Source organism: Rhinolophus ferrumequinum, chromosome 9 (genome assembly GCF_004115265.2).
Source record: "Rhinolophus ferrumequinum isolate MPI-CBG mRhiFer1 chromosome 9, mRhiFer1_v1.p, whole genome shotgun sequence".
NCBI lineage: Eukaryota > Metazoa > Chordata > Mammalia > Chiroptera > Rhinolophidae > Rhinolophus > Rhinolophus ferrumequinum.
This window is the reverse complement of record NC_046292.1, coordinates 76872215-76896382: the sequence shown is the minus strand read 5'-3', so window position 1 is coordinate 76896382 and position 24168 is coordinate 76872215. Positions and strand designations below refer to the sequence as shown.

The 24168-nt window shown below is 40.5% G+C and overlaps 1 protein-coding gene across 3 annotated transcripts in view; it reads left to right on the top strand.

The window, feature by feature from the left end:
* KDM1B (lysine demethylase 1B) overlaps positions 1 to 23983 on the top strand; it is a 48102-nt gene extending 24119 nt beyond the window's left edge. The window contains exons 11-22 of one of the 3 annotated variants that reach the window (XM_033115201.1): positions 1204 to 1380; positions 1729 to 1803; positions 4024 to 4161; positions 5080 to 5251; positions 7925 to 8052; positions 9066 to 9197; positions 10523 to 10597; positions 14610 to 14726; positions 15430 to 15555; positions 16446 to 16568; positions 18134 to 18286; positions 22070 to 23983. In XM_033115201.1, coding sequence (XP_032971092.1) covers positions 1204 to 1380; positions 1729 to 1803; positions 4024 to 4161; positions 5080 to 5251; positions 7925 to 8052; positions 9066 to 9197; positions 10523 to 10597; positions 14610 to 14726; positions 15430 to 15555; positions 16446 to 16568; positions 18134 to 18286; positions 22070 to 22153 — 1500 coding nt within the window. In that variant the 3' untranslated portion in view covers positions 22154 to 23983. The remainder of the gene's footprint in view (positions 1 to 1203; positions 1381 to 1728; positions 1804 to 4023; positions 4162 to 5079; positions 5252 to 7924; positions 8053 to 9065; positions 9198 to 10522; positions 10598 to 14609; positions 14727 to 15429; positions 15556 to 16445; positions 16569 to 18133; positions 18287 to 22069) is intronic. The other 2 variants (XM_033115202.1, XM_033115203.1) reach the window with 2 other exon arrangements.
* The last annotated feature ends 185 nt before the right edge of the window (positions 23984 to 24168 follow it).

Sequence of the window (24168 nt, the reverse complement as noted above, 5' to 3'; positions counted from 1 at the left end):
AAAATCTGCAACAATAGAAGTCAATGTTATATGTGTTATTTCTTGAATACTTGAGGTATATAGTCATTTTCCTGTGTTTGATCAGGTTCTGGTGGAGCTGGGGGTTGGTGACAAATAGAGGAGAGGCCAGGGCCATCTCCTCACACCCCCTGTTCTAACTTCACGACAGGCTGAGGCTGCATTACTCTTGAACCTTTGAAATGGACCAAGGCCTTGCCAAAGCTGTTCTGAGAAGAAAAAGGCAGCGTTGTCTTCTTTTTTTTCCAGTTCCCAGATCGGTCCCCCTGTGTCTGATCAGTGATTAGAACCCAGCTTTTCCTGCTGTCAGTACACGGAGCAGCCTGTGTTTCTGCACTGGCCTTCGTTCTATGGTTTATAGAGTCAGGAATAAATTGGTGATGTGGTGTGCTCCCACACTCCCTGTAGCCATCATTCTCAGCAAGGAGAAACTTATGTGATAAGAGACAGGTTGCTGTGTCTGTTTTTTATCCCTTTCTTCTTTTTTTCCCTTCACCAAGCAAACCTCCCTTTGATCTTACTATATCTTAGTGATAAATGATGGACTTGAATGACCCTGAGAGTTTCTTTTTATTGTGATAAAATACACACAACATCAAAATTTACCATTTTAACTATTCTAAAATGTACAGTTCATGGCATTAAGTACATATACAGTGTGGTTTTACCATCACAACTATCTAATTCTAGAAATTTTTCATTACCCCAAGAGGAAACCCCACCCCCGTTAAGCAGTGACTCCCTATGCCTCCCTTTACCCCAGCAGCCACTAATCTACTTTCTGTCTGTATAGATTTGCCTGTTTTGGACATTTCATATAAATGGAATCCTACAATAGGTGGCCTTCTATAATGAGCTTCTTCACTTAGCATAAGGTTTTCAAGGTTAATACATGTTGTAGCGTAGATCAGTACTGCATTGCTTTTAATGCCTGAATAATATTCCACGTATGGAGAGGACACATTATCCATTCATCCATTGATGGTCGTAAGATAGTTTCCACCTTTTGGCTATTTGAATAGTGCTGCTGTGAACATTTTGTTTAAGCATCTGTTTCCAATTCAGATACGTACCTAGGAGTGGAATTGTTGGGTCATGTGGTAATTCTATGTTTAACTTTTTGAGGAACCAAGAGTTGCTTTGTGTCTGTTTGCTTTAACAGTCTGGTTTTATTTCCAAACACAGGAAGCTCTTACTCCTCATAAATGTATTCCCCACATCATTGTCCGGGGTCTCGTGCGCATTCGATGTGTGCAGGAAGTGGAGAGGATACTTTATTTTATGACAAGAAAAGGTCTCATCAACACAGGCGTTCTCAGCGTCGGTGCTGACCAGCATCTTCTTCCTAAAGATTACCACAATGTAGGTGACTAGCTCTGGCTATCATACCGCTATCGGCCACGGTAAAGGCTAGTATGTTGTTAGAAGACCATAAAAATCACGTTATCACCGTAACAGTTGGAGAGCAAGACTTTTTAGAATGTGTGTTTCTCTGGAGAGAAGACTATCGAGCAATGTTTCCTTAGACTATAGAAAAGAGGAAGGGATTATTTGAGAAAAGTACTACCGTAATCTTTAGGAAAATAACTTTCTACGGACCAGAGAAATGTAGATGAGCTAACATTGCTTGGTAGTACCTTCCAGAACAACTAAAACAGACATTGTTTTCATTGCTCTAATTAGATTTTTGTTCTTTTTTTTTTTTTTAAGAAATCAGTCATCATTATCGGGGCTGGTCCAGCAGGATTAGCAGCTGCTAGGCAACTGCATAACTTTGGAATTAAGGTAAGATTTTTGGCACATGGAGGTGGAAACAGATGGTTAATTGCTCCTCTGGTCCAAATTTTCTAAGACTTTGAAACTAGTTCCTAACTTCAGTGAGGAATGCTAAATACATGATATCTTTATATCTTTACAGTCGATCCTAGAAAAGATATACAATTTGAAATTGGTTTAATAAAAGAAAGGTAGAGGAACGGAGGAATTCCCACAGCTTTGGAGAGAGGTTTGGACTCTGATCAGCAGTCAGAAGAGATTTTAACTTGGAACGAAAGCAGAAATTCTTGACAGGTTGTTACTGACATAATAGAGGGGTCATTGGGAAAAACCCTTTGTTTCTGCAATAGTTTGAGAAAATAGATAGCAGCTTGGAAATTCACTGTGTCTTTTATAAAAGTTTCTGAAATACCCAGTTAAATTTTCTTATGCAAATCAAAGGCACCCTTTGAATCTCATCTTGGGAAACAAAAATCTTTGCGTTTGGAAGCAAGATTGAATTAGTTAATCCGTGGTTGAGACAGAGTTACATAACTTTTAAAGTACTGTACATATTTGAGATAGGCTGCTTCCCCACGGCAGGATATTTTTTCTTTTTATCTGGTATGTTGCCTTATTCCAATTGTTCAAAATTAGCCAAAATAGAGACTATTAAGAAAAAAACCATTTGTGCAATTCACTATCTAATTTCTGTTAGAGTCAGTCAAATTAACCATCCCCTAGATTTCTGTGACTTCCTAGTCTGACACATTTCTCCTTTTTAAAAATTTACTTTGCAAGGACTTAGGTTTTCAGTTAAACCATAAATGAAAATTAATTTGGTAGAATTGAATTGTTCTTTTTACTCTTCTCTATCTGTCTAAAAGAAATGATGGCTTCTTTTTTTCAAAATATCTTCTCTGCTGGAGGAGTTTCAGAGATGAGGAGAGTTTTCAGGAGCTGTATCTGAGAGATTTTCCTTTTGATTGAATGGAGGACCTGTCTTTAATTACATTATGTTACTGACAAAACAGAAAAAGTTGAATTGGATTTATAGGAAGTGTGTTTACATTTGCACATATTTTCTTAGTGGTATTAAACTGTGAGGTGTTTTCACTGATCGTTTATTTCAGTGAAATAAACGAAATAAGTGTTAGTTATTAGGGCCAGGGTTTGTTGTTTTTTTTTGTTTTGTATTTTTTGGGAAACCCATAGATTATGGTACAGGAAGGTTGTTGATATCCAGAGTCTAGGGGACTGTCCTTCAGGGTCAGCCTTCTTGTCACGCTGAAAGGAAATTAGAAACGATGGTTCTGTTTTAATCCGAAGTCAGAGATGGAGGGTGGGGAGGGCAGAAGCACAAGCTGCAGCCTTTCTAGTTGGAGAAAATGAGGAATTCAGGTCTGAGAAAGAAGAATATTCAGAGGACTCCTATTATTCTCCCCTTTCTCTCACCAGGAGGTGAGGGAGACCCCACGGACACTACCCATAGTTAGAAATAGATTTCTCTGAGTAACCTGAGAGATGGGTAACTTGAGGAACCTCCTTGAGCAATTTGAAGGAGTGCCTGTAGGACTCAGAGAGGAAATGACTGGCCTTGCACTGAACAGGACTCACATTTCCAGCTACTGCAGCCCAGGGAAACGTAGCACTTTGAGTCAGAGGGCTGTCCATCTGAGAGCAGCTCCTCGTGCCATTGCATCACAAATTTGGAGGCGATAACATAGCCTAGGTATGGGACCAACCTGCTTAGGCCAAGACCATGAGGTCCTACTTATTAGAGTGACATAGGATTTTTCTTTTTTTAAATGATTGTCATATCTTAGGGAAGTTAGGGCCTGTTTGCCATGTGAAAGGAATTTTGCTACATATTTGCAACATTTCATAGGACAGAATTTCCTCTTTAACCTAGTTTTTGATAGTGCTTTTTAATTTATGGAATACTGTTTAGTAAAAGCTTTCAAAGTGCATTTCATGTGCTAGCTCATCAAGTCTTATTATGGGATTCAAGAGGGAACAATTTGAGGATTTGACTGGCAGATTCTAATATTCCTTGTTAGAATCTGGATTGTTTTAACATCTATTTTGGCTTCTGTTCACACGGCTCTCTTTTCAGCTATTTCTCTCGCAATAAAATAAATACATTAATCAAATACTGACCTTATTTAACTGCGTCATTCTACATTTATAGTACTGCATTTGATATGACTATTCTATCATATTTAGCTTCCCTGATTGTCTGTCTTTTAGGTGACTGTCCTGGAAGCCAAAGACAGAATTGGAGGCCGAGTGTGGGATGATAAATCTTTTAAAGGCGTCACAGTGGGAAGAGGAGCCCAGATCGTCAATGGCTGTATTAACAACCCAATAGCACTCATGTGTGAACAAGTGGGTTTCTTTAAGAGCTGTACTATAGCTAAAGAAAAAATCGCCTCAATTTGTTCCTGTGTAATATTAATGTGCTGCTAGATAACATGTATTTCTTGCCACCTCATCTTCTCTGAAAAGTAAAGGCGATTATAGTTCTTTTCTGCGAAGGTGGAACTAGAGTTCTTAAAATACTTTTTTTTCCTTTTTCTAAAATCTTTAATTATATTTGTGTGTTATTCGCAGGCCATTCAATTACTTCACAGTTTTAGGGCTGCCAGATTAAGCAAATAAAAATAACAGAATTCCCAATTCAATTTGATTTTCAGATAAACAACAAGTAATTTTTTTAGTGTGAGTATGTCCCAGATGTTACAATGGGATATAAATATGTATGCAATGTTTGGGACATACTTATACTAAAAATATTATTTGTTGTTTCCCTGAGAGTCAGATTTAACTGGGCATCCTCATCCTGTCTTTTATTGGGCAACCCTACATAGTTTCTTTGAAGACCTGGTAGGCCCGAGGTTTTTTCTGAAATATTTATTGACAGTAAATTCAGTTTCAGTTTCTGTGAGTGTTTGTGTGCTCATTTACATGAGAGTCCACAGAGGAGCCAGAAAGTCAGAGCAAGGAGAGGCAGTGCACAGCTGTGCATTTGCAGCATTCCTAAATATGGGCCAATAAGCTGTCCAGTGCATGGCACAGAAACTGTTTGCCATCACCCACCCAGCCTCATAAAATAAGGTCTTACAGATTTCGTGCTAGTTTTTCCCTGTCTTCCTTTGCTGCCATTTTCTGTTAAGCATACCTAGCTTTGTTTTCGAGAGGCACTAGACCGTTTTCTCCAGGAGAACTCTGTCTGATTTCAGCTGAGAACCTGTACGTATTTTTTCCAGGGCAAATTTTCACCTTCTTATTCTTATTATTTTGAAGCTTGGCATCAGCATGCATAAATTTGGAGAAAGATGTGACTTAATTCAGGAAGGTGGAAGAATTACTGACCCCACTATTGACAAGCGCATGGATTTTCATTTTAATGCTCTCTTGGATGTTGTCTCTGAGTGGAGGAAGGATAAGACTCAGCTCCAAGATGTCCCTTTAGGAGGTATGGGGAGAATGGTGTCTGATTGTTCCATCTGAGTCGCATTCTAATCTAAGCTTGGTCGGCAGTAGCGTCAGTCATCTGTGAGGTTGATGTGCAATAAGAATAGTCCTTTCCGAGCATTCCTTCTGGACTGATGGGTTCTCCGGACTGTTCCACAGAGGGGAGCACAGTGTCCTCGGAACATTAGATGCTGGTGTGTGCACACACACATCTTTACTCAGTAGCTGGTGTCTAAAAACGTCATTGAAATGTCTAATTTTCAGTTTCCCAGAGGAGCTTACTTTTAAGGAAAGTGTGATAAGCCCTATGTGAATTAATAGTCACTACATAATGTCTTTTCTAGATAAGTTTCTGTATGCCAGGATTTCTTTTTTTTCCTTTTTATTGCGGGGGGTGGTAGGGGAAGATTCTTTCAGCATATTGTGTTTAAGAATTTTAATTTAAAATCTTTAGCCTTTGGACAATATTAACCACAACCCTTTGGAAAACTCGACTCTCATGACTCATTTCCATGAGGGTGCCAGCTGAAATTTTACTATATTGCTTCTTAATTTGATACTTACTTAATCTACAATTTTGTGACCTGAATATATTTACTTGTAGTCCTTGGAAGCGTGTTGGAGTTTCCTAAAGTGTGAACATTTGAACTCAATTTGCAGGATCCTAATTTTCTTTAACTATAGGTTTCTTTGCAAGGGCTCTCAGTTCCTCATCTTAGTATATACTCCATCTCTGTTTGGGGTCACCTCAGTAGCAGGGTCTGTCTCTTCTTTTTATCCCCCATCTCCAGCCCCATAGCCACCTCTGAGATGGACCTACACTCTAATTGCCGTTAGTGAGTGTCGGCTGACAAACCACAACAGAACATTTCAGAAATTTACTGGGGTGTCAGGGATCATGTAATCATGTGTGGCAGTGTCCAGACCAAGTGGGGGGTTGTTGAATTTTCTGGAATTGAGGACCGTTATTAGGCTGAGTTGCAGGGTGTTCTCAGAAAATGGTTAGTGTTTTTTGCACATGTGTGGTAGTTGCTGGATGTTGTTTTTTTTAACACTTCTTTCAAGGTCAACAAATTAAAAAGTTAATATTGCTTTGTCTTGGCCTGACTTTAAAAAAAGTTATTAAGGGGGAATCGGCAACACTTACTGTGTAAGTAGTTTCATTATATTAATACTTTTTGGAAAAGCTTTAATAATAGCTCACACATCTCTATATGAGGTTACAGTTATATCCTGCCAGGCAGTATCTCAGTTGTGTGAGCTCTCACCTTATTAGTACTTAGCTGTAAAAAATAAATAAATAAATAAATAAATACTAAGAAGCTAGAGTTAATTTCATAAAGCATCTATACCAAAGCCTTAAATATTATTTACATAAAAATCACATTAAGGCTTTTCTCAATCTGTTTATTCTTAATGTTATACACTGTTCTAGCAATCTTGGTTCTTCCCAAACTGCTGCAAAACCTAAAGGAAACTAGAACCTGCAGGAGGCAGAAATGGGACTGCTACAAGAAGGGTCTGCAAGTGGCAGGAAAGGCCCAGTGGTTTGGGGCCAAAAGCTTGGCACAAATCTAGAGGAGCTGTGACATCCCTGTATTACAATCTAGTGGACGAATGGAAATTTCTAAGGAGAAGCTTGAGTTGTCAAAAACACCCAAAAAACCGTTAACCGATATTCGGTTCTGTTTCTAGTTGAGCACTGTGTAGGACTTTATTGAAACTCTGAGTCTGCAATATATGTGTTGGATGGTCATCATCACTGGGAGGGTTATAAAGAAATAACCTGTACTAAGATTCTTACAATTTGTCAGGCATGAGCCTCCCCCAAACCCCCCAAAAAGGAGTCTAAGACAATAATTGGAACGGTGTCACAGCGCCGAGTGTATGTAGTTGAAGGTTCCAGTTGAATGGAATAGATAAGTGCTGGGGTTGATGACAAGGTGCTATTCCTGAGGTTTGTAGAGTTGGGGTGCTGCTGGACCGTCCAGGATGGCTGGGAGCGAGATGGGGCGGGCATTCTGCTGAGGGCAGTGGCAGTGACAGGCCTCGCAGGGCTGGCATTTACTAGGAAGAAAGTCTGCAGCAGCGCCTGTGAGTGGGTGGGCAGGTAGTGTCGCCATCTTTGGAAAGGCTGAAAACGAGCCAGCATGGTCTGGCTGTGGGTTTGGGATTTATTACACAGGCAACGGGGAAAACAGTAATTAAAGGTACGGAGGCCGAGGGCCGGCGTGATGAGAGTCCTTAATGGGACATTCTTGTTTGGGAGAATAGAACCAATAGTCTATCATAGGTCTCTCAGTTGAGGTGAGATGTCATAAGAACTTAACCTTTAAGTGATGGCAGTGGCACCAGAAGGGAACAGGAGTCCTCTCTCTGTGTGTATGTCTCTATGTGTGCACGGGGTACTTTTTCTATATGTTGAGCAAAAGAACAGTTTCTTAACTAAGCAGAAATGAAACATTGAAGGTATAGAACCTCCATAGCTTCGTTTCCAGTGAAGATAGCCTTTTACTTCCAGAGAAAAACCAACCTTATCAGGATATCATTTCCCCCTGAGTTGGCTTGGGAAAGGACTTCAGAAGTTTGGGGTTTTGTGGGAGGGAGGAGGTTGAAAGGAATTTGAGAGAAATGTTAAAGCTGTGTTTTCTGCTTTGACCCATTCGCATGACAGAGAAGATAGAGGAGATCTACAAAGCTTTCATTCAGGAGTCTGGTATCCACTTCAGTGAACTGGAAGAGCAGGTGCTTCAGTTCCACCTCAGTAACCTGGAATATGCCTGTGGCAGCAACCTCCACCAGGTGTGACTGGGTTTTGTGAAACGCGCTTCAAAAGATGTTTGTTTTTGTGCATGTGTGTGTATTTTATATATCTGCATATTGAACTCGTGCTGGTTTGGATAAACAGGAAATAATGGTTTTGCTGCTTAAAAGTTTGAAAACCACAATTTGGGCATATTAACTCCCACACTGGTTTGGGGGAAAAAAATTTTGTTTTAGAGCAAGAGAAACCTTTTTTCCAATAATGCCTGTGACAGAGCTCAGTGTGTAAACTGAATATAGGGCCGTTGGGCCGAATCCGGGAGGGGCCCAGCATCGTGGGCCCTTTACTTCCTCTTCCCCGGCCCCTTCAGGGAGGCCCTGGTGACATTTCTGTGGAACCATGCCATGGTCTGAAAACACTGCTCTCAAGAGACCAAAAGAGAGTAGCCTTACAGTTATGCTCTGTTTATCTTGCTAAAATACATTTAAACTTGCCTGACTGATTTAACCAGCTTTGATCTTGATACTCAAATATTCTGTATTTTGAATAGAGGCTCCATAGATGACCCCTGACTTAATTGTCCTCTTTGGCACCTCTCCATTTTCATTTGGTTCTTCATTGCAATTGGAAGGAACAGAGCTGTTTTCCAAAATCATGCTGCATTGCAACCTCTATAGAGTTTCCATGAAGACAAATAGTTGGCATATTTATACTATATGGAGTTGATGAAATGCAGTTTTGGTCTCATAGAATTCTTCCTTTCTGGGGTTGTTGACATGTAACCCCTTCATTTTTATCAAGGAGTGGTACCCAGGCCCAAATCCTATCCACCTTTTCTGCTAAAAGAAGCTTTCCTGTGTATTCTGGAGAGATTTCCTTCCTGGGTGGCTCTGTTCAGCCCCTCCTTCCGTCATGCTGCTGTATGCTCAGCAGCCCTGCCCTCCTGCCTCAGGTGGCTTTGCCCACCTTGCGTTCCTTTCTTGTCCCTCAGGTTCAGTCTTAAGGATTTATATCACCTCTTCTGTACCCAACCTCTCCTGTTGTTTCTCAGGTGTCTGCTCGCTCCTGGGACCACAACGAATTCTTTGCCCAGTTTGCTGGAGACCACACTCTGCTCACTCCCGGCTACTCTGTCATTATTGAGAAACTGGCTGAAGGACTAGACATTCGGCTCAGATCTCCAGTGAGTATTGACAGGGAGGGAGGCTCTGGTTCGGCCTTAATTTGGGAGGATGTGAAGTTTGGGGCATGTGGATTACACAGGAGACAGGTGCTTGCTGTGATCTTCAGCCAGTGCCTCCAAGCATTAATTTTATTTTTTTATTTTATTGGGGAATATTGGGGAACAGTGTTTCTCCAGGGCCTATCAGCTCCAGGTCGTTGTCCTTCAATCTAGTTGTGGAGGGCACAGCTCAGTTCCATGTCCTGTCACCATTTTCAATCTTTAGTTGCAGGGGGCACAGCCCCCCATCCCACGCGGGAATTGAACCGGCAACCTTGTTGTTGAGAGCTCGTGCTCTAACCAGCTGAGCCACCCGGCCGCCCCAAAGTGTTAACATTTTTATGAAACGGCTGTAGCCTATGAGCAGTAGCATCATCTATGTCAGTTACGTAGCTGCTGCTGTTTAGAAACAAGAGTGGTGCACATGCATTTTCACTAATTTTTCAAAAGTGTTTGAGGAGCTCCCTGACACAAAGCAGTTATTTTCACTTTTAAATTTTCCCTTGAAATCTTGGTCCCTGTTGCTTCTTCTTTTTTTTGTTTTTTGTTTTTCTTTTAACATTTTTTGTATTAGTTTCAGGTGCACAAAGCAATGTAATGGTTAGACATTTATCATTTATATCCCTCACACAGTGACAACCCCTCTCCCCCTATCCACTACCCTCTGACATCGCACACAGCCATTACATTTCCACTGTCTCTATTCCTAATGCTGTACTCCGCTTCTTGTAAGTATATATATAAATATATATATAAATATATATATAAAATTGTAGTTGACATTCCTTATTGTTCAGCTTCAGCTTCAGGTGTACAGTGCAGTGATCAGGCATCTACATCATCCCTGAGGTGGTCTCCCTAACGAGACAAGTGTCCATTGGATACCCTACAAAATCTTTACAACATTATTGATTATATTCCCCAAATTGATTTTCATATCCCCATGGCAATCTTGTGGTTACCGACTGTGCTTTCTAATCCCCTCACCTGGTCCCTGTCTATTTGTATTGTACATTGTTATAATCACAGAGGCAATTATTTATATTTTACTTTACACTGTGTTGTAAAGATTTTACGTGTTCTGACATAGTGTTTATAAATTTTCATGGCTGAGTGATAGTTCCCTGAAATAAGCTGTCACTGCTGTTCTGACCTCTGAATGCCAGGAAATGATTCTCTGTAGGTCCTTGGAGATGTAAGCTCACATAACAGGAGAATTGGAAAGGATCCTGGATCATATGGTTCTATCCCTCATTGTGTTTTTCATAATTGTTTTTCTTGGGCAGGTACAGAGTATTGATTATTCTGGTGATGAAGTGCAAGTTACTATGACAGATGGGACAGGCTGTACAGCACAAAAGGTAAGTGCTAGGATTTCACTGGGTGCTGCAGGAACCTGGGAAGAAGGGAAGAGAGTCTGTTCCACCAAGAAGTTTGCCTTATGTAAACTCCACATAATTGTGTGTGGATGTGCAAACCCAGTTTAATGAATCTAATACTGTATACATTCATGGAAGATGGAATTCAGAATAGAAGTTTAAGAAAAAAAAATTTTAACTTTTATTTAAATGTGTTTTTCCAGGACCCATCAGCTCCAAGCCAAGTAGTTGTTTCAATCTAGTTGTGGAGGGCGCAGCTCACAGTGGCCCATGTGGGGATTGAATCGGCAACCTTGTTGTTAAGAGCACAGCGCTCTAACCAACTGAACTAACCAGCCGCCCCCCAGAATAATGTTTCTTAAAGTGGGTTCGGTGGTACATTAGTCCTGAGAATTAAACAAAAAAAGAATTTTTTTGGTCAAATAAGTTTGAAAAGTATTGTATACTACAGTCTACTTTTAGGGTTAAATATGGGCATATTAAAGGCTCTGAGAAGTCCTGCATTTAAAAAAACCTGTTTTACTTTGTTTAATTCAGTGCTTTCCAGATTGGTGGTGGAGGGAGGAGAAGTTATTGTTCTACCATGGAACCATTTTTCAAATCAAGAAGGCTCTTGTGTTTTCATTTTGAAATTGGCAGAAGTACTTTTATATTATTTGAACATTTTGTGATTAGCTTTGGTAGGTGGACAGTGAAAGGTGCTGTAATGTAATATGTGAACTCACACTGAGATATCTAGAGTGTTAGAGAACAAACGTGCTTACTTGGGGTGGGAGATTAATAAACCCCATAAGTTTATTTAAATTTAGTTATGTCTGAAGTGATAACTAAAAAGCATAATTGACGAACTATTACTAGTTCCTAGACTGGCTATGTTTTATACATTTCTATTATCTAAAAGTTATGCACAGCCCTCGATATTCATACAGGAATAAAGGATTGAATGTCAAATGGGAAAGACAGGGTATAGTGTATGAGTCCAGGAGCTGGGTTCTCATACTATTCCTGCCATTAACTCACTGCGTAATTAGTTGCAGCATTATAGACTTGGAAGTAGTAGTGTTTCCCAGTCCTGGCTGCACATTAGAATCACCTGGAAGGTACTTAAAAGTTACAAAGCCTCACCCCGCAGGAATTCTCACTGAATTGGTCTCACCATGTATGGAACGCTTCCCAAGTGATTCCAGCACACAGCCAGAGTGGAAAACACTGAGTAACAGTGTCGTTATCTGCGAACCCCAAGATGAGAATCAGGCTAATAACTAAAATTCTTCCTAGTGGTAAACTTTTTTTAAAAAATCCCTCTTTAAAATTGCAAGTTGGCCAGTGGCTCATCCTCAGGTATTTTGTGACAACACACTAGTTAGCTTCACCCTGCTGAGTTACCCTCTGCTGACCCTGATCAGGCATGTTTGCTCTTCTTTCTTTCTATTCTGGCTCTCCAGGGATGTTAGGACACAGCCTTAGGCTGTGTTTCAAAGCCTGCAAAAAGTTTAAAGCAAATATTTTTATTTTTATGGCTGTCAGCACACATCACACAGTTTGACCTGGAAGTTTCCCCAGCTTATAAGTGAAAGATTTTCAGCCCAACAGGACATATCGGTAAACACTTGACAAACTGTAACTCAATCTAGGCTGTTTCCACTGAGATCTAGCTTTAGTTCTTTACTGGGGTGTTTTTATATCTGGTGCCTATTTGTTTACCTAAGTTCATGTGCTTTTGAGAGCCTTTTTGTTGTTAAGAAAACGTCTAGATCTTATAGCATTGCAGTTTTTATTTATATATCCAAGAGAGAAATTGTTTTTTTGTTTTTTTGCTTTAGTTTCATGATAGCTATTATCTATAACCAGATGGAGGGTAGAGAACATGTTTTTTTTTTACTTTATAAGATTTTCTAATTTTCTTCTGACAGAAAATAGTGACAAAATCCCAGGAAGAACTCTGAACTTCCTGTGATCCTGGAGTTGGGGTTCAAGCCAAATGCACTAAATCTTTGATGAGGGCCATGGTAGATACGGTCCTTGGCATTCAGCTCCATTCACTCGATCCTGCTGTGTTATCCTGCACTGTAGATGACGCAAAGTAAACACATACATACACGCACCCCTTTCCAGACTCCCGTGTAGCCGAGGTTCTAAATGAGAAATGATTCAGCTACTCAGGCGTACTTGCATGATTTAGAAGGTATGGTTCAGCTTTTGCTTCACTTCCGCTGCCTCTGCTGACAAGCTTAATGGTCAAGGTGTTGGGTTCTTCTGCAGCAGGAACAGGGTCGCAGGGTCCACTCATTAACGGTAAGGGAGTCAAGAGGCACAAGGACCCCATTTGGCTGGTGCAGGTTGTTCTGTGAGGGGCATGATCATGTGGAGCTGGTAGCAGTAGTAATGGCTCCTGATTGTGGCAGTGGTGGCATACTGCTGATTGTATGGAGAGACAGCGGGTTTCTTAGAGGCCTGGTTCTGTGATGTGATGTTGAGGGTCAGTGCTGAAGGCTCTGTTAGCGTCTGTTACTTCATCTGTTAATTAAATGATTCTGTAAACCATTCGAGACCCTGAAATAAATTGCTTCCTCCTTAAAAAGAAATTTCATGCAGTTTTACATGATTATAATGTGGGTGATAGGCTTTACCATTTGTGAAGCATATTGATGTATATTGTAAGAGTTTTCATTTTAAGCATTATCCCAATCTGAGGTTAGGAGGGCGGTTATTACCTTGGCCAAACATTAGAAAGTGTCAGGAATATTATACAAATGTAGTTCTCCTGACTCCATATTTAGGTCCATTTCCTTTTAGAGCACTGCTTTTTAGGATTGGGATCTGTTCACTCTTCTTATCTGGGGTTATTGTAAATCATCAAAACCTTTCTGCTCATTCAGGCCACTTGTGCAGTTCTTAGGAATATAACAGCATGCGATGTTGACAACTCATGACTGGCAATAGAGAGGAATTTTTGTTGTTGTTTTGTTTTGTTTTTATTTTAACTCATATCTTTTTTTGTAATTTTTAAAACTTAGTTTCAGGTGTACAAAACAACATAATGATTAGATATTTACACCCCTCACAAAATGATAACCCCACCAAGTCTACTACCCAGCTGACATTGTACAGAGCTATTACAATATCATTAACTATATTCCCTATTTTGTACTTTACATCCCGTGACTATATATATTTAATTATAGTTGACATTCAGTATTATTTTACATTACTTTCAGGTGGACAGTGCCGTGGTTAGGCATTTATATAATCTATGAAGTGATCCCCGATAAGCCCAGTACCCATCTGACACCCTACATAATCTTGACAGCATTATTGATTGTATTAGCCGTACTGTATTTCACATCCCCATGACTATTTTGTAACTACCAATTTGTACTTTCTAATCCCTTCCTCTTCTCCTCCATCCCTTAACCCTCAGCCCATCCAGCAACCATCAGTTTGTTCTCTGTATCTATGAGTCTGTTCTGTTTTGTTTGTTTATTCTGTTGTTTACATTCGACATATAAGTGAAATCATATGGTATTTGTGTTTCTTAGTCTGACTTACTTCACTTAGCATAATATCCTGTAGGTCCATCCATGTCGTTGCAAATGGTAAGATTTTATTCTTTTTTATGGCAGAGTAATACTCCATTGTATAAATGTACCACAATGTCTTTATCCAATTGTCTATTGATGGGCATTTCAGTTGTTTCCATATCTTGGCTATTGTGAATAATGCTGCAGTAAACACAGGGTGCATATATTTTTTCAAATTATTGTTTTGGGTTTCTTTGGATAGATACCCAGGAATGGAATTGCTGGGTCATAAGGTAGTTCTATTTTTAATTTTTTGAGGAACCTCCATACTGTTTTCCATAGTGGCAGCATCAATTTGCAATGCCAAGGAATGTTCTTTAGGTGTTGAAATTTTCCTGGAAATGCACCCCCTGAGTAGTTGTGGTATTAGGTTCAATGCTGTTTGTGTGTTAACCGTTCATTATTTCCCACAGGTGTTGGTCACGGTACCACTGGCCTTACTGCAGAAAGGTGCCATTCAGTTCAATCCACCTCTGTCAGACAAGAAGATGAAGGCTATCAACAGCTTAGGTGCAGGCATCATTGAAAAGGTGACTGGATTACTTATGCCTCAGAACTAAAGGGATTAATGTCCGATGACAGGAGCGCCTTTGCTTCTGACCTTGAGCAGTATTGGGTAATTTTTGAATCCAAATAAAATTCGGAAGATTTCCTTTTCATTTGAATAATTGTTCATGCAGGATATAAAAGGATGTTATGAAAACACAGGAAGAACTGGCTGAGGTCTTGAATTTTGACTTTAGGAGGATGAATCTTATTCAAAATTTGAACTTGGTTTATAAATAAACAGTTCTTTTTTTTGTCCTGCTTTCCATGTCCACCCTCCATTAATTGGCCCCAATGAGGAGTGTCTTTTACTTCCCCTACCTTTAAAATCTTTTTTAGCAGAATCTGCCAGTGGATACACTGACGGTAGATACCGGCAGAACTCTGTGGAGTCAGAATGTACCTTATGGACATAAGCTTTCAGACCATGTCTCAGGAATGCTTTGCAATTTCAGATTAGCCTAGAGGTTGTCAATGGGTCTCACCATTACCTGTGGGAGAACAGGACTGAGTGACATAAAAGGCCAGATGCTCACGGAGAGAAGAAAGGAGGGCGGGAGAATGGAAAGGAAATATTGAAGTTTGTTTTTTTGGACATAGTTTTAGTTGAGCTATAGGTTGCTTCTTAGAGAGCTGACCTTTTGATTTAAGAAGCACCTCACCATCTTTCTTTTGCTCACTTTCTAGATTGCCTTGCAATTTCCCTATAGATTTTGGGACAGTAAAGTTCAAGGGGCTGACTTTTTCGGTCACGTTCCTCCTAGCGCCAGCAAGCGAGGGCTTTTTGCTGTATTCTATGACATGGATCCCCAGGTAAAATCCTTGGTGAAATGTGGTTTGAATTCTCTTATTTCAGTTTACAATTTGGGGTGGTAATTACTCATGCGTCAAGCTCAGAAACTAATGGACATGATGGACACTGGATGTGTTTGTATTCTGGGAGGATACTGGACGGGGACATTTTCCTGTAGGATGGGAGCCCCAACATCTGGCCCGTTTTCTCCAAGTACTAATGTTGCTCCCTGGGAAATGAATGAGTCGCTTGTGGAAACTTATTTCAGGCTGATAGGGGAGCTCCTCTTGGGGAGAGTCAGCGGCAGCATAGCCATGAGTGGTACTTGGAAGTACTCTCCCTTGGAAGTCCGCTCCCTGGGTCCTCCAGGAGAGCTGGTGAAGGGTAGGACGTGATTGGCGCAGGAGAGGGCAGGTCTCTGTCGGTAGATGTGATTGGTGGGGAGCAAAGAAGAGGGGCGGGCATCCCGGGACTTGAAAGCTGTGGTTGTGCTGTCCTCAAGCGCAAGAATCCCAGTCGTTTCTTTTTTCTCTCTGTCCCAAGAAGTTTATCTTAAAAGGTTGCAAGGACAAATTTTCTTTACCATTTGAGAGAGTTCTATTATTTTATCAACAGACTTCCATTCTCAACCTTGTTCTGCTTCTGAAACAAGATTCCTCTAAGGGAAAAGCCAAGAGAACCCTCAGTTTGATATTTGCACTGCTTCCTGAGTTCTCTCAGCAGGGAACAATACAATGTATAGATGAAAAACGAGTGTGTGTGAGGAAAATGGACTGGTGATTGAAATGGGGATAGGGGCAGTAGGAAATTTAATTTGGGAAAATGAGGTGATCTATTTGGAACCGTGCATTTAGAGACTTCTGTACCCAAAGCACAAAGTATCAACTGCTTTTCCGTTTCCTATGTCCAGAAGAAACACAGCGTGTTGATGTCGGTGGTTGCGGGGGAGGCCGTAGCATCCATTAGGAAGCTGGATGACAAGCAGGTGCTGCAGCAGTGCATGGCCACGCTCCGGGAGCTGTTCAAGGAGCAGGTCAGAGCAGCCCTCTGAAAGGAGAAAGACATGCCTGCTGTTTCTTATCTTCGTGTGCTCTTCAGAGTGGGTGGAGCCCAAAGCAAGCCATCATTACCGAGAATGAAGGGATGGAGGCAGTGGGCCACATGATGCTTTCTTCCAATATCAACTTTGCACTTAAGTGCCTGGAGTGGTCTGCTAGGGCTGCCACAACAAATACCACAGCCTGTGTGGTTTACACAGTGGAAGTTTATTTTTTAACGATCCTGGAGGCTGGAAGTCCAAGATAAATTGTCAGTAGGTTTCATTTCTTCAGGGTCTCTCTCCTTGGCGTACAGATGGCTGCCTTGTGCGTTGTCCTCACGTAATTGCCTCTCTGTTATCTGTGTCCTAATCTCCTCTTCTAAGAACACCACTGGATTAAGGCCCACCCCAACCACCACATTAAAGGCCCTTGTTCAGATAGTCAGATTATAAAGTAATGGGGGTTAGAGCTTCAACATATGAGTTTTAGGGGGACACAAATGCAGCCCATTAACAGTACCCCATACCTCCTCTTACACTGTTGTCTTCCCTCCCTTTTTCCTCACATCATGCACACACCCTTTCTTTCCTAAGGATGTAAAAGGCTTGGCATTTTCCAGCTTCTATATTTACCCAAACCCTAACAGGCTTTGGCGACAACTTTTCCTTTTAAAGGGACATTGTCCAGAATTTTCTCGTACGCCACATATGCAGCTAATCTCTTTCTTTTCTCCAAGGAGCTCAAGGGACTTTTTATTTGCCAATTTACTAAATCTCTCAATTTCTGGAGATTTTTTTTTTTTTTTTTTTTTTTTTTTTTTTTGCTGCTTTGTTCAAACAAAGAAGCAGAAGTAGAAAATGTGAAATGATTCAAAAGTTACATGAATTAGAAAAAGAGAGGCACCCAGGGGGTGTTCTTGTTTTACATGATAAGATTATATCCCACAATAGTCCCCAGCTTGGGGTTTTGGTCCAAAAATTCGTTTTCATATTAGTTCTTCTAAACTTAACAGTTTCTATAAAAATATTTTTCATGGTGGTGGCTTGTGAGAGGCCAGCCTACAAAATCATTTGAAACTTAGCAAGTGTGAAACACATCCTTGGGCAGGTGTTTTGTGGAGGAACCTGTTGAGAATTCCAACTTAAGGTCCTAGAACTCCACCCTTCCCTTTCTTACTACTCTGGTCCGGATACCCCTTTCCCACCATCTCTCCAGCACATGCCAGGTGATAGGAAAGGGGATGCCCGAACTCTTAGCCAGTGGTGATGGCCCTTGGTGAGTAAGGGAATGTGTATCTGGCAGAGGATCAAGTGTAGAAGTGAAAGACACGCGTGGTGGGAGGGTGCAGAGTTGGGGCCAGAGGTAGAGAACGGTGCACCAGATACAGGGTAGAATTGGCAGTGGGGGTGGGAGGAACATACTGAGAATTGCTGTTTCAGAATGCCTCCGGGATTAACTTACCTTCTAACGGGAGGGAGGGCTGTATATTCATACTTGAGGTTGCATCATCTCTAAGTCCTTCCTGATCCTGTTCTATGATTTCTTCCCCTTTACACAGGAAGTCCCAGATCCCACAAAGTATTTTGTCACTCGGTGGAGCACAGACCCCTGGATCCAGATGGCATACAGTTTTGTGAAGACAGGTGGGAGCGGTGAAGCCTATGATATCATTGCTGAAGAAATACAAGGAACCATCTTTTTTGCTGGCGAGGTGTGTATCATGATCGCAAACCCAATTACTTTTATTTTTCTTACTTTCTTTTAATTAGAGTGCTTTATGTCCAGAGTTTAAAAACTGTCAAATACTGTTAAGTCTTAATGACGACAAACAGCGGATGCCCTCTTAACGTCCTCCTCAAACCCAGCAACATTTATAACTCGCTCTGCTGTTTCTTCTGGAATTTACTGCATGTTTAAAAATATTTAGTGTCTTTTAACAAGTTAGACATCATCTACTGACTTCCTATCAGGTTAAAGGTTTAGCCCCTTTAGTCTCTTCAAACCGTGGTTATTGCACACTTAATTAAGTTGGTGTCAGTGTGGATGGGATGTGGCTAGGTAATGCTGAGCCACTGCTGAGCCACGGTGTTCACTGGTTCTGTTTTTACACAGCTTTCTGTTTTCTTGACAGTCATAATGGCCCTTTTTCTCATTAGCTTAATTCTTTTCGTACCTCTCCTTAAGCCTCCCCACACTCAGTCATCTCTAAATCATTGTTAAATCCCTATGAGCTGCCATGTTAATCCATTTTTTGAAACGCCCCTCCCTGGCCTCCTCCTCCCTCTGATGCAGTCTGCCCTGGTTGACCTCTGGGACTCCTGCAGAGCTGTCTTCCTGGGAGCATCTCTTCCTTACCACTTTCCGGGGTTGGAGCTTTTTATTTTCTAGATCCTTCTCTTCTTTTTTAATATTTATTTTTTTAATTGTGGTAAACTACACATAACAAAATTTTCCATCTTAACTATTTAAGTATACAGTCAAGTAATATTAAATACATTCATCCATCAGGACTTTTTCAGCCTGCAAAACGGAAACTCTGTACCCATTAAACAACTCCCCATTTCCCCTTCACCCCAGAGCCTCCCTGCCAGCCACCACTTTCTCTATGGATTTGTTGTAGGTACATCACCATATAAGTGGAATCATACAATGTTTGTTCTTTTGTGACTGCCTTATTTCACTTAGCAGAATGTTCTCAATGTTCATCCGTGTTGTTGCATGTGTTGGAATTTCCTTCCTTTTTATTGCTGAATAATATTCCCTTGTGTGTATACACAGTTTGCTTATGCATTCACCCATCCACCGACACTTGAGTTGCTTCCATCTTTTGGCTATTTTGAATAATGCTGCTATGACCATGGGTATACAAGTACCTCTTCAAGAACACTTTTTCAATTCTTTGGGGTATTTACCCAAAGAGGCATTGCTGGATCATATATTCATTCTATTTTTAGGTTTCTGAGGAACCAGTACACTGTTTTCCATATCAGTTGCACCAGTTTACCTTCCCACCAGCAGTGCACAAAGGCTCTAATTTCTTCACATGCTCAGTAACTCTTGTTTTTTGATAGTACACATCCTAATGGGTGTTTATTCTTTAAAAAAAAGTGGCCTTTATTCTTACTTCTGTTGAGAAATGTTTTGCTGTTTTGATTTGTAATCCTTTCTATGCCTTTTTTTGTTTCCTCGAATCTAGAAACTCATGTCTTTCAGTCCTAGATTTTACTTGATTATTTTTTCCCCATTTTTTTTTCTTATTTCGGATCTTCTATTACGTATATTGGAACTCTTATATTATCTAATTTTCTTTTCTTTGCTATTATTCATCTCTGATTTTTTATTCTACTTTTGTGGTGGGAAGATTTATCTTCCGACCTTTGAACTTAACATTTCGGCTTTTATTTTATGAGCAGTTTCTTGTTCTCAGATTGTTCCTTTTTGGTAGCTGCCTCGCTTTGTAATTTGTTCCTTGCATGACTCCTGAGGGTTCCTATTTTCTCTGCCTGTCCAGATAGCCAGTCCTTGACTGTCTTCTGATTTGAATGAGGCATTTTCATTTAAAAAAAAAAATTGGGGCGGGAGAGCTGGCCCGGTGGCTCTGGTGTTTGGAGCGCCATGCTCCTAACACTGAGGTCGCTGGTTTGAATCCCACATGGGCCAGTGAGCTGCGCCCTCTACAACTAAGATGGTGAACAACAGCTCTCCCTGGAGCCGGTCTGCCTCGGGCTGCTGAGTGCTGCTGCGGGCTACCGTGTGCCTCCGTGAGTGGCCAGTGGCCAGCCAGCGTGAGTGGCCAGCGGCCGGTGAGAGTTGGTGATAGTTGCCGGCCGGCCGACCGATCGGCGACCGACTGCCTCAGCTGCGGGGAGCACAGGGCTCCTAACACCAGCATGGGCCAGGGAGCTGTGTCCTATACAACTAGACTCAGAAACCAGGGCTTGGGAAAGAGGGAGGTGGAAGGGGAAAAAAATTTGTTTTTGGAGTGATGCATTTTGAAAAAGCCAGTTGAAGCTCCAGCAAACTAATCAACTAGTGGTTGGATCCCCAAACCGGTATCTATAGCTCTTTTCTCAGAACACAGTTTCTCTCATCTGCTCAGCTCCTGGCATTCTGGGAGCTGGAAGTCTCTAAGTTATGAAGACTTTCTTTACTTAATCCAGATTCTCTTTAGTACCTCCCCCCACCCCCACCCTCATCCCCTGGGGTTGCAGTAGGAGTAGGGAACCTGGTGAAGGACAAAACTCTTCAGTCTTTAATCCTGTTTTTGCCTATGCCCATCCTCTGCCTCCATGGTTCCTGAAGTCCCCAGTGGCTGAGATATCTAAAGAATTATCTGGGGTGAAATGGCTTTTGTTATCACCCCATCCTGCCCTAACCCAAAAATTAGCAAAGTGAATTCTCAGCACTCGTTCATCTGCTTTCATGCTTCGTACGCTATAGTTTGGGATTACACAGGTCTTCTGGCTTTATCTAAAATAGTGGTTTTTTTGTCTCTTCATGATTTTTGAACGATCACACGACTGTCATTTAAAAACCAGCTTTCTTCGATTACTCCGTGGCCTGTGAAGAGCCGACATTGTAGGAACAGAGCATAAAGGCTGCATGCCAGGCAACAACTGTCAGCTGCTTCCGAGAGGTGGCTGTATTAGGCTCATGTGCCCTGGGCTCATGAGAAGGTGCAGAATATTTTTTGCTTTCCTTTGCTGCTTTGATACAGATGTTACTTCCCCTTCTTATAAATCCATTTCTTTGCGGTTTCTATCAAGTCACTCTCCCTTCTGTCCCCTCGTTCCCAGTAATTGTATTCCTGCTGACCTCTGGCTCCTTCCCCCATTTACTGAAGTCTTTGTCAACCTGGATGTTTTCCCTTCCACCCCAGCCATCAAGGTGACATGGAACCTAAAGTAGTTCAGATGGAACTTCATCTGTTTCTTGTCCATTTCCTATGACCTGCTCTCTCCATTTCAGCTACTTTCCTGTCCTTCTGGGTTTGCTTAGTCTGTTCCGCACTACAACCCCCTGGAAAGTGGTTCTCCCAGTGACATTCCTCAGCCTTTGGACTTTTCCCTTCCTGTTGAACTGGTCTTTTTGTTCCGCTCATCTAGAAAAACTCCAACCATGGATTAACTGTGATTCACCTTTTGTGCTTGTTTCACGTATCGCTCATTTAATAGCTAGGTTACTTGTGATGAGGCACTGTCATAGTTATGTTCTTAATTCCAGTACCTGGCATGTGTAAGTATCTTAGTGAATACCACACGGTATTCACAGGAGTGCTGACCATACTGTAAAATGAATGCATTTGGCACAGCACAGTGAGTAACCACAAGAAGGTCAAGTGCTGAGATGGGGGAGTACTGCTAACGAGCACTCAAGGAGGGGCACCAAGCTTTATTTTAGGAGGATCAGAGAAAGTATAAGCTTGTATTACCTTTTGATTATCATCTGAATTTCCTTACACATGATCTCAAATTATGCAATTATTTTTTTACAGGCAACAAACAGGCATTTTCCACAAACTGTTACAGGGGCATATTTGAGTGGTGTTCGAGAAGCAAGCAAGATTGCAGCATTTTAAATAGAATTTGTCTGGATCCAGCTTTCTTCTGTACCCCAAGTGGGAAAGTTTGAAACACGTTAAACCTCACTTTCATAAAACCAAACAAAACCCTCTGGATAGCAAAACCGAAATGTTTCTAAGGTGGTTTGATAATGTAAACCCATGTCAGCACTCTGAAAGCACTGACCCCAAGAGTCATTTTTATAAGCACTTACATATTTAATTGCATTTTCCACAAGTCTGACTAGTGCTAAATCTTCTGGATTTCAGAATAAGGCAGAATATAACCTTAAATTAAAACCTTGGATATGATTCTTCCATGATTGGAGATTCCCTTTAAATTTGACTTATTTGGCTGATCAGTTTTCACACATTGAGAAACCAAGTCAACCAAGCAGAATCATTAAAAAAAACAGATCAAGCCATGTTTTTTTCTTCTATGACAATTGATCACTATCTTTGCCAATGAGCCTTAAGACTTTTATGTAGCTTCAATATTGTGCTTTTACTTAAAATTTAGATAGAACTCTTTCCTTTTTGGATATAGCACAAACTCTTCAAAGGTAAATGAAGCTTCTAGACTTTTATATTATACATTTCTTCCCACTGGGTGTTCAAAAGAAATTTAAATTCAGGTATCTTTTGTGATAAAACATTTTAGATTTGTGCACTCATTGGCAAAACAGCAAAATTTTAAGTTTCTTAAACAGAACAGTTTTGTATCATTGAAAATGGGGTAGATGTGTGGTCTTCATACTTTAGATATAGAATATGGTTATTTTTCTTAGAGCCAAGTTTGGGCAGATGGCACACTAAAATAGCCTTAATTTGGGCAACCACTAGCAAAAATATCTTTGGTCAGAGTAATTTAATAAAAGCCTCTTCCCATTGCCTCTTTTTAAAATAACTGATTCAATCTATAGGGATATTTTTTACGAATTGTTTTCAGTATTCCATAGGCAGGTCCACTGGAAAACTGCAGAAAAATGTGACAGCCTGGTAAATATGACACATTTTACAAGCCATATTGTAAAAGCCTGAGAACACGGCAAATACTTTTTTCACTCATGGCCAAAAAATGTCATTTAAAATACACATTGGTTTCAGGGTCTTCAGGATGCTTATCTTGCCAAGAAATTTCAGTGTACAGGTTAGAAATATGGTTAACTTAAATGCTTTTCTTTTAAAGTTTTTGAACAATATTTTCAGTCATATTGGTCTGCTTAAAAAAGGGACTCAAAAATAACTTTAAAGCCACTTTTCAAAGTATTAGGTATTTTTAAAATTTGAAGTCAGCTTATAAGTAGACAGCATCATATGCGAAGAATGACACACCTCCCTCCCCATCAAAGTGTGATACAAATATAAGAAAAATACAGTATGTTTCAAAGTTAAGACAGGAAAATATTTACATATAGGCTATCTAATGAGACTCATTGGTACTGATTGGGAAGTATTCTGCTTTCAAGTGTTATGTATTGAAATGTTTCAAGAATAGCATGCGTTAAGTGATAAATGCAAAATATTTTACGTTTAAAATGGTTCACAATAAATTATTACGTTGGTCCTGGGCACTTCAACTTGTGCTACAAACTAAAGAAAAACCTACTTAAAGTACGGTAAATGTGTATTTAAAAGAAAATCCTCACTTCCTGTCTCAAGTGACTACATCTGACATTTTGTTCAAGGAACCACGGTACTTTTCTTTTATTCTTGAATTACTTTGAATATTTTTTCATTGTTCTGAAGATTTTGTAATTGAGTAGCAGTGAATATACAGTGTTTTAACTGCAGATTGTCAAAAGCTGGTTGTGTAAAACTAATAAAAACTAGACTTGTTTTGCAAATTCACTGCATTGTAGTGATGAACACTCTTATTAAATAGGTATTAATACATCTTCATCACAAACTTCACACACACCAACTCAATCCCCTCACCTCCAAACCCTTTAGACCTTTCAGGTCACAGGCATTACCCTATTCCCTTTCAAATAAATAGTCATAAACAATTGTTGACCTTGATCAACTTACTT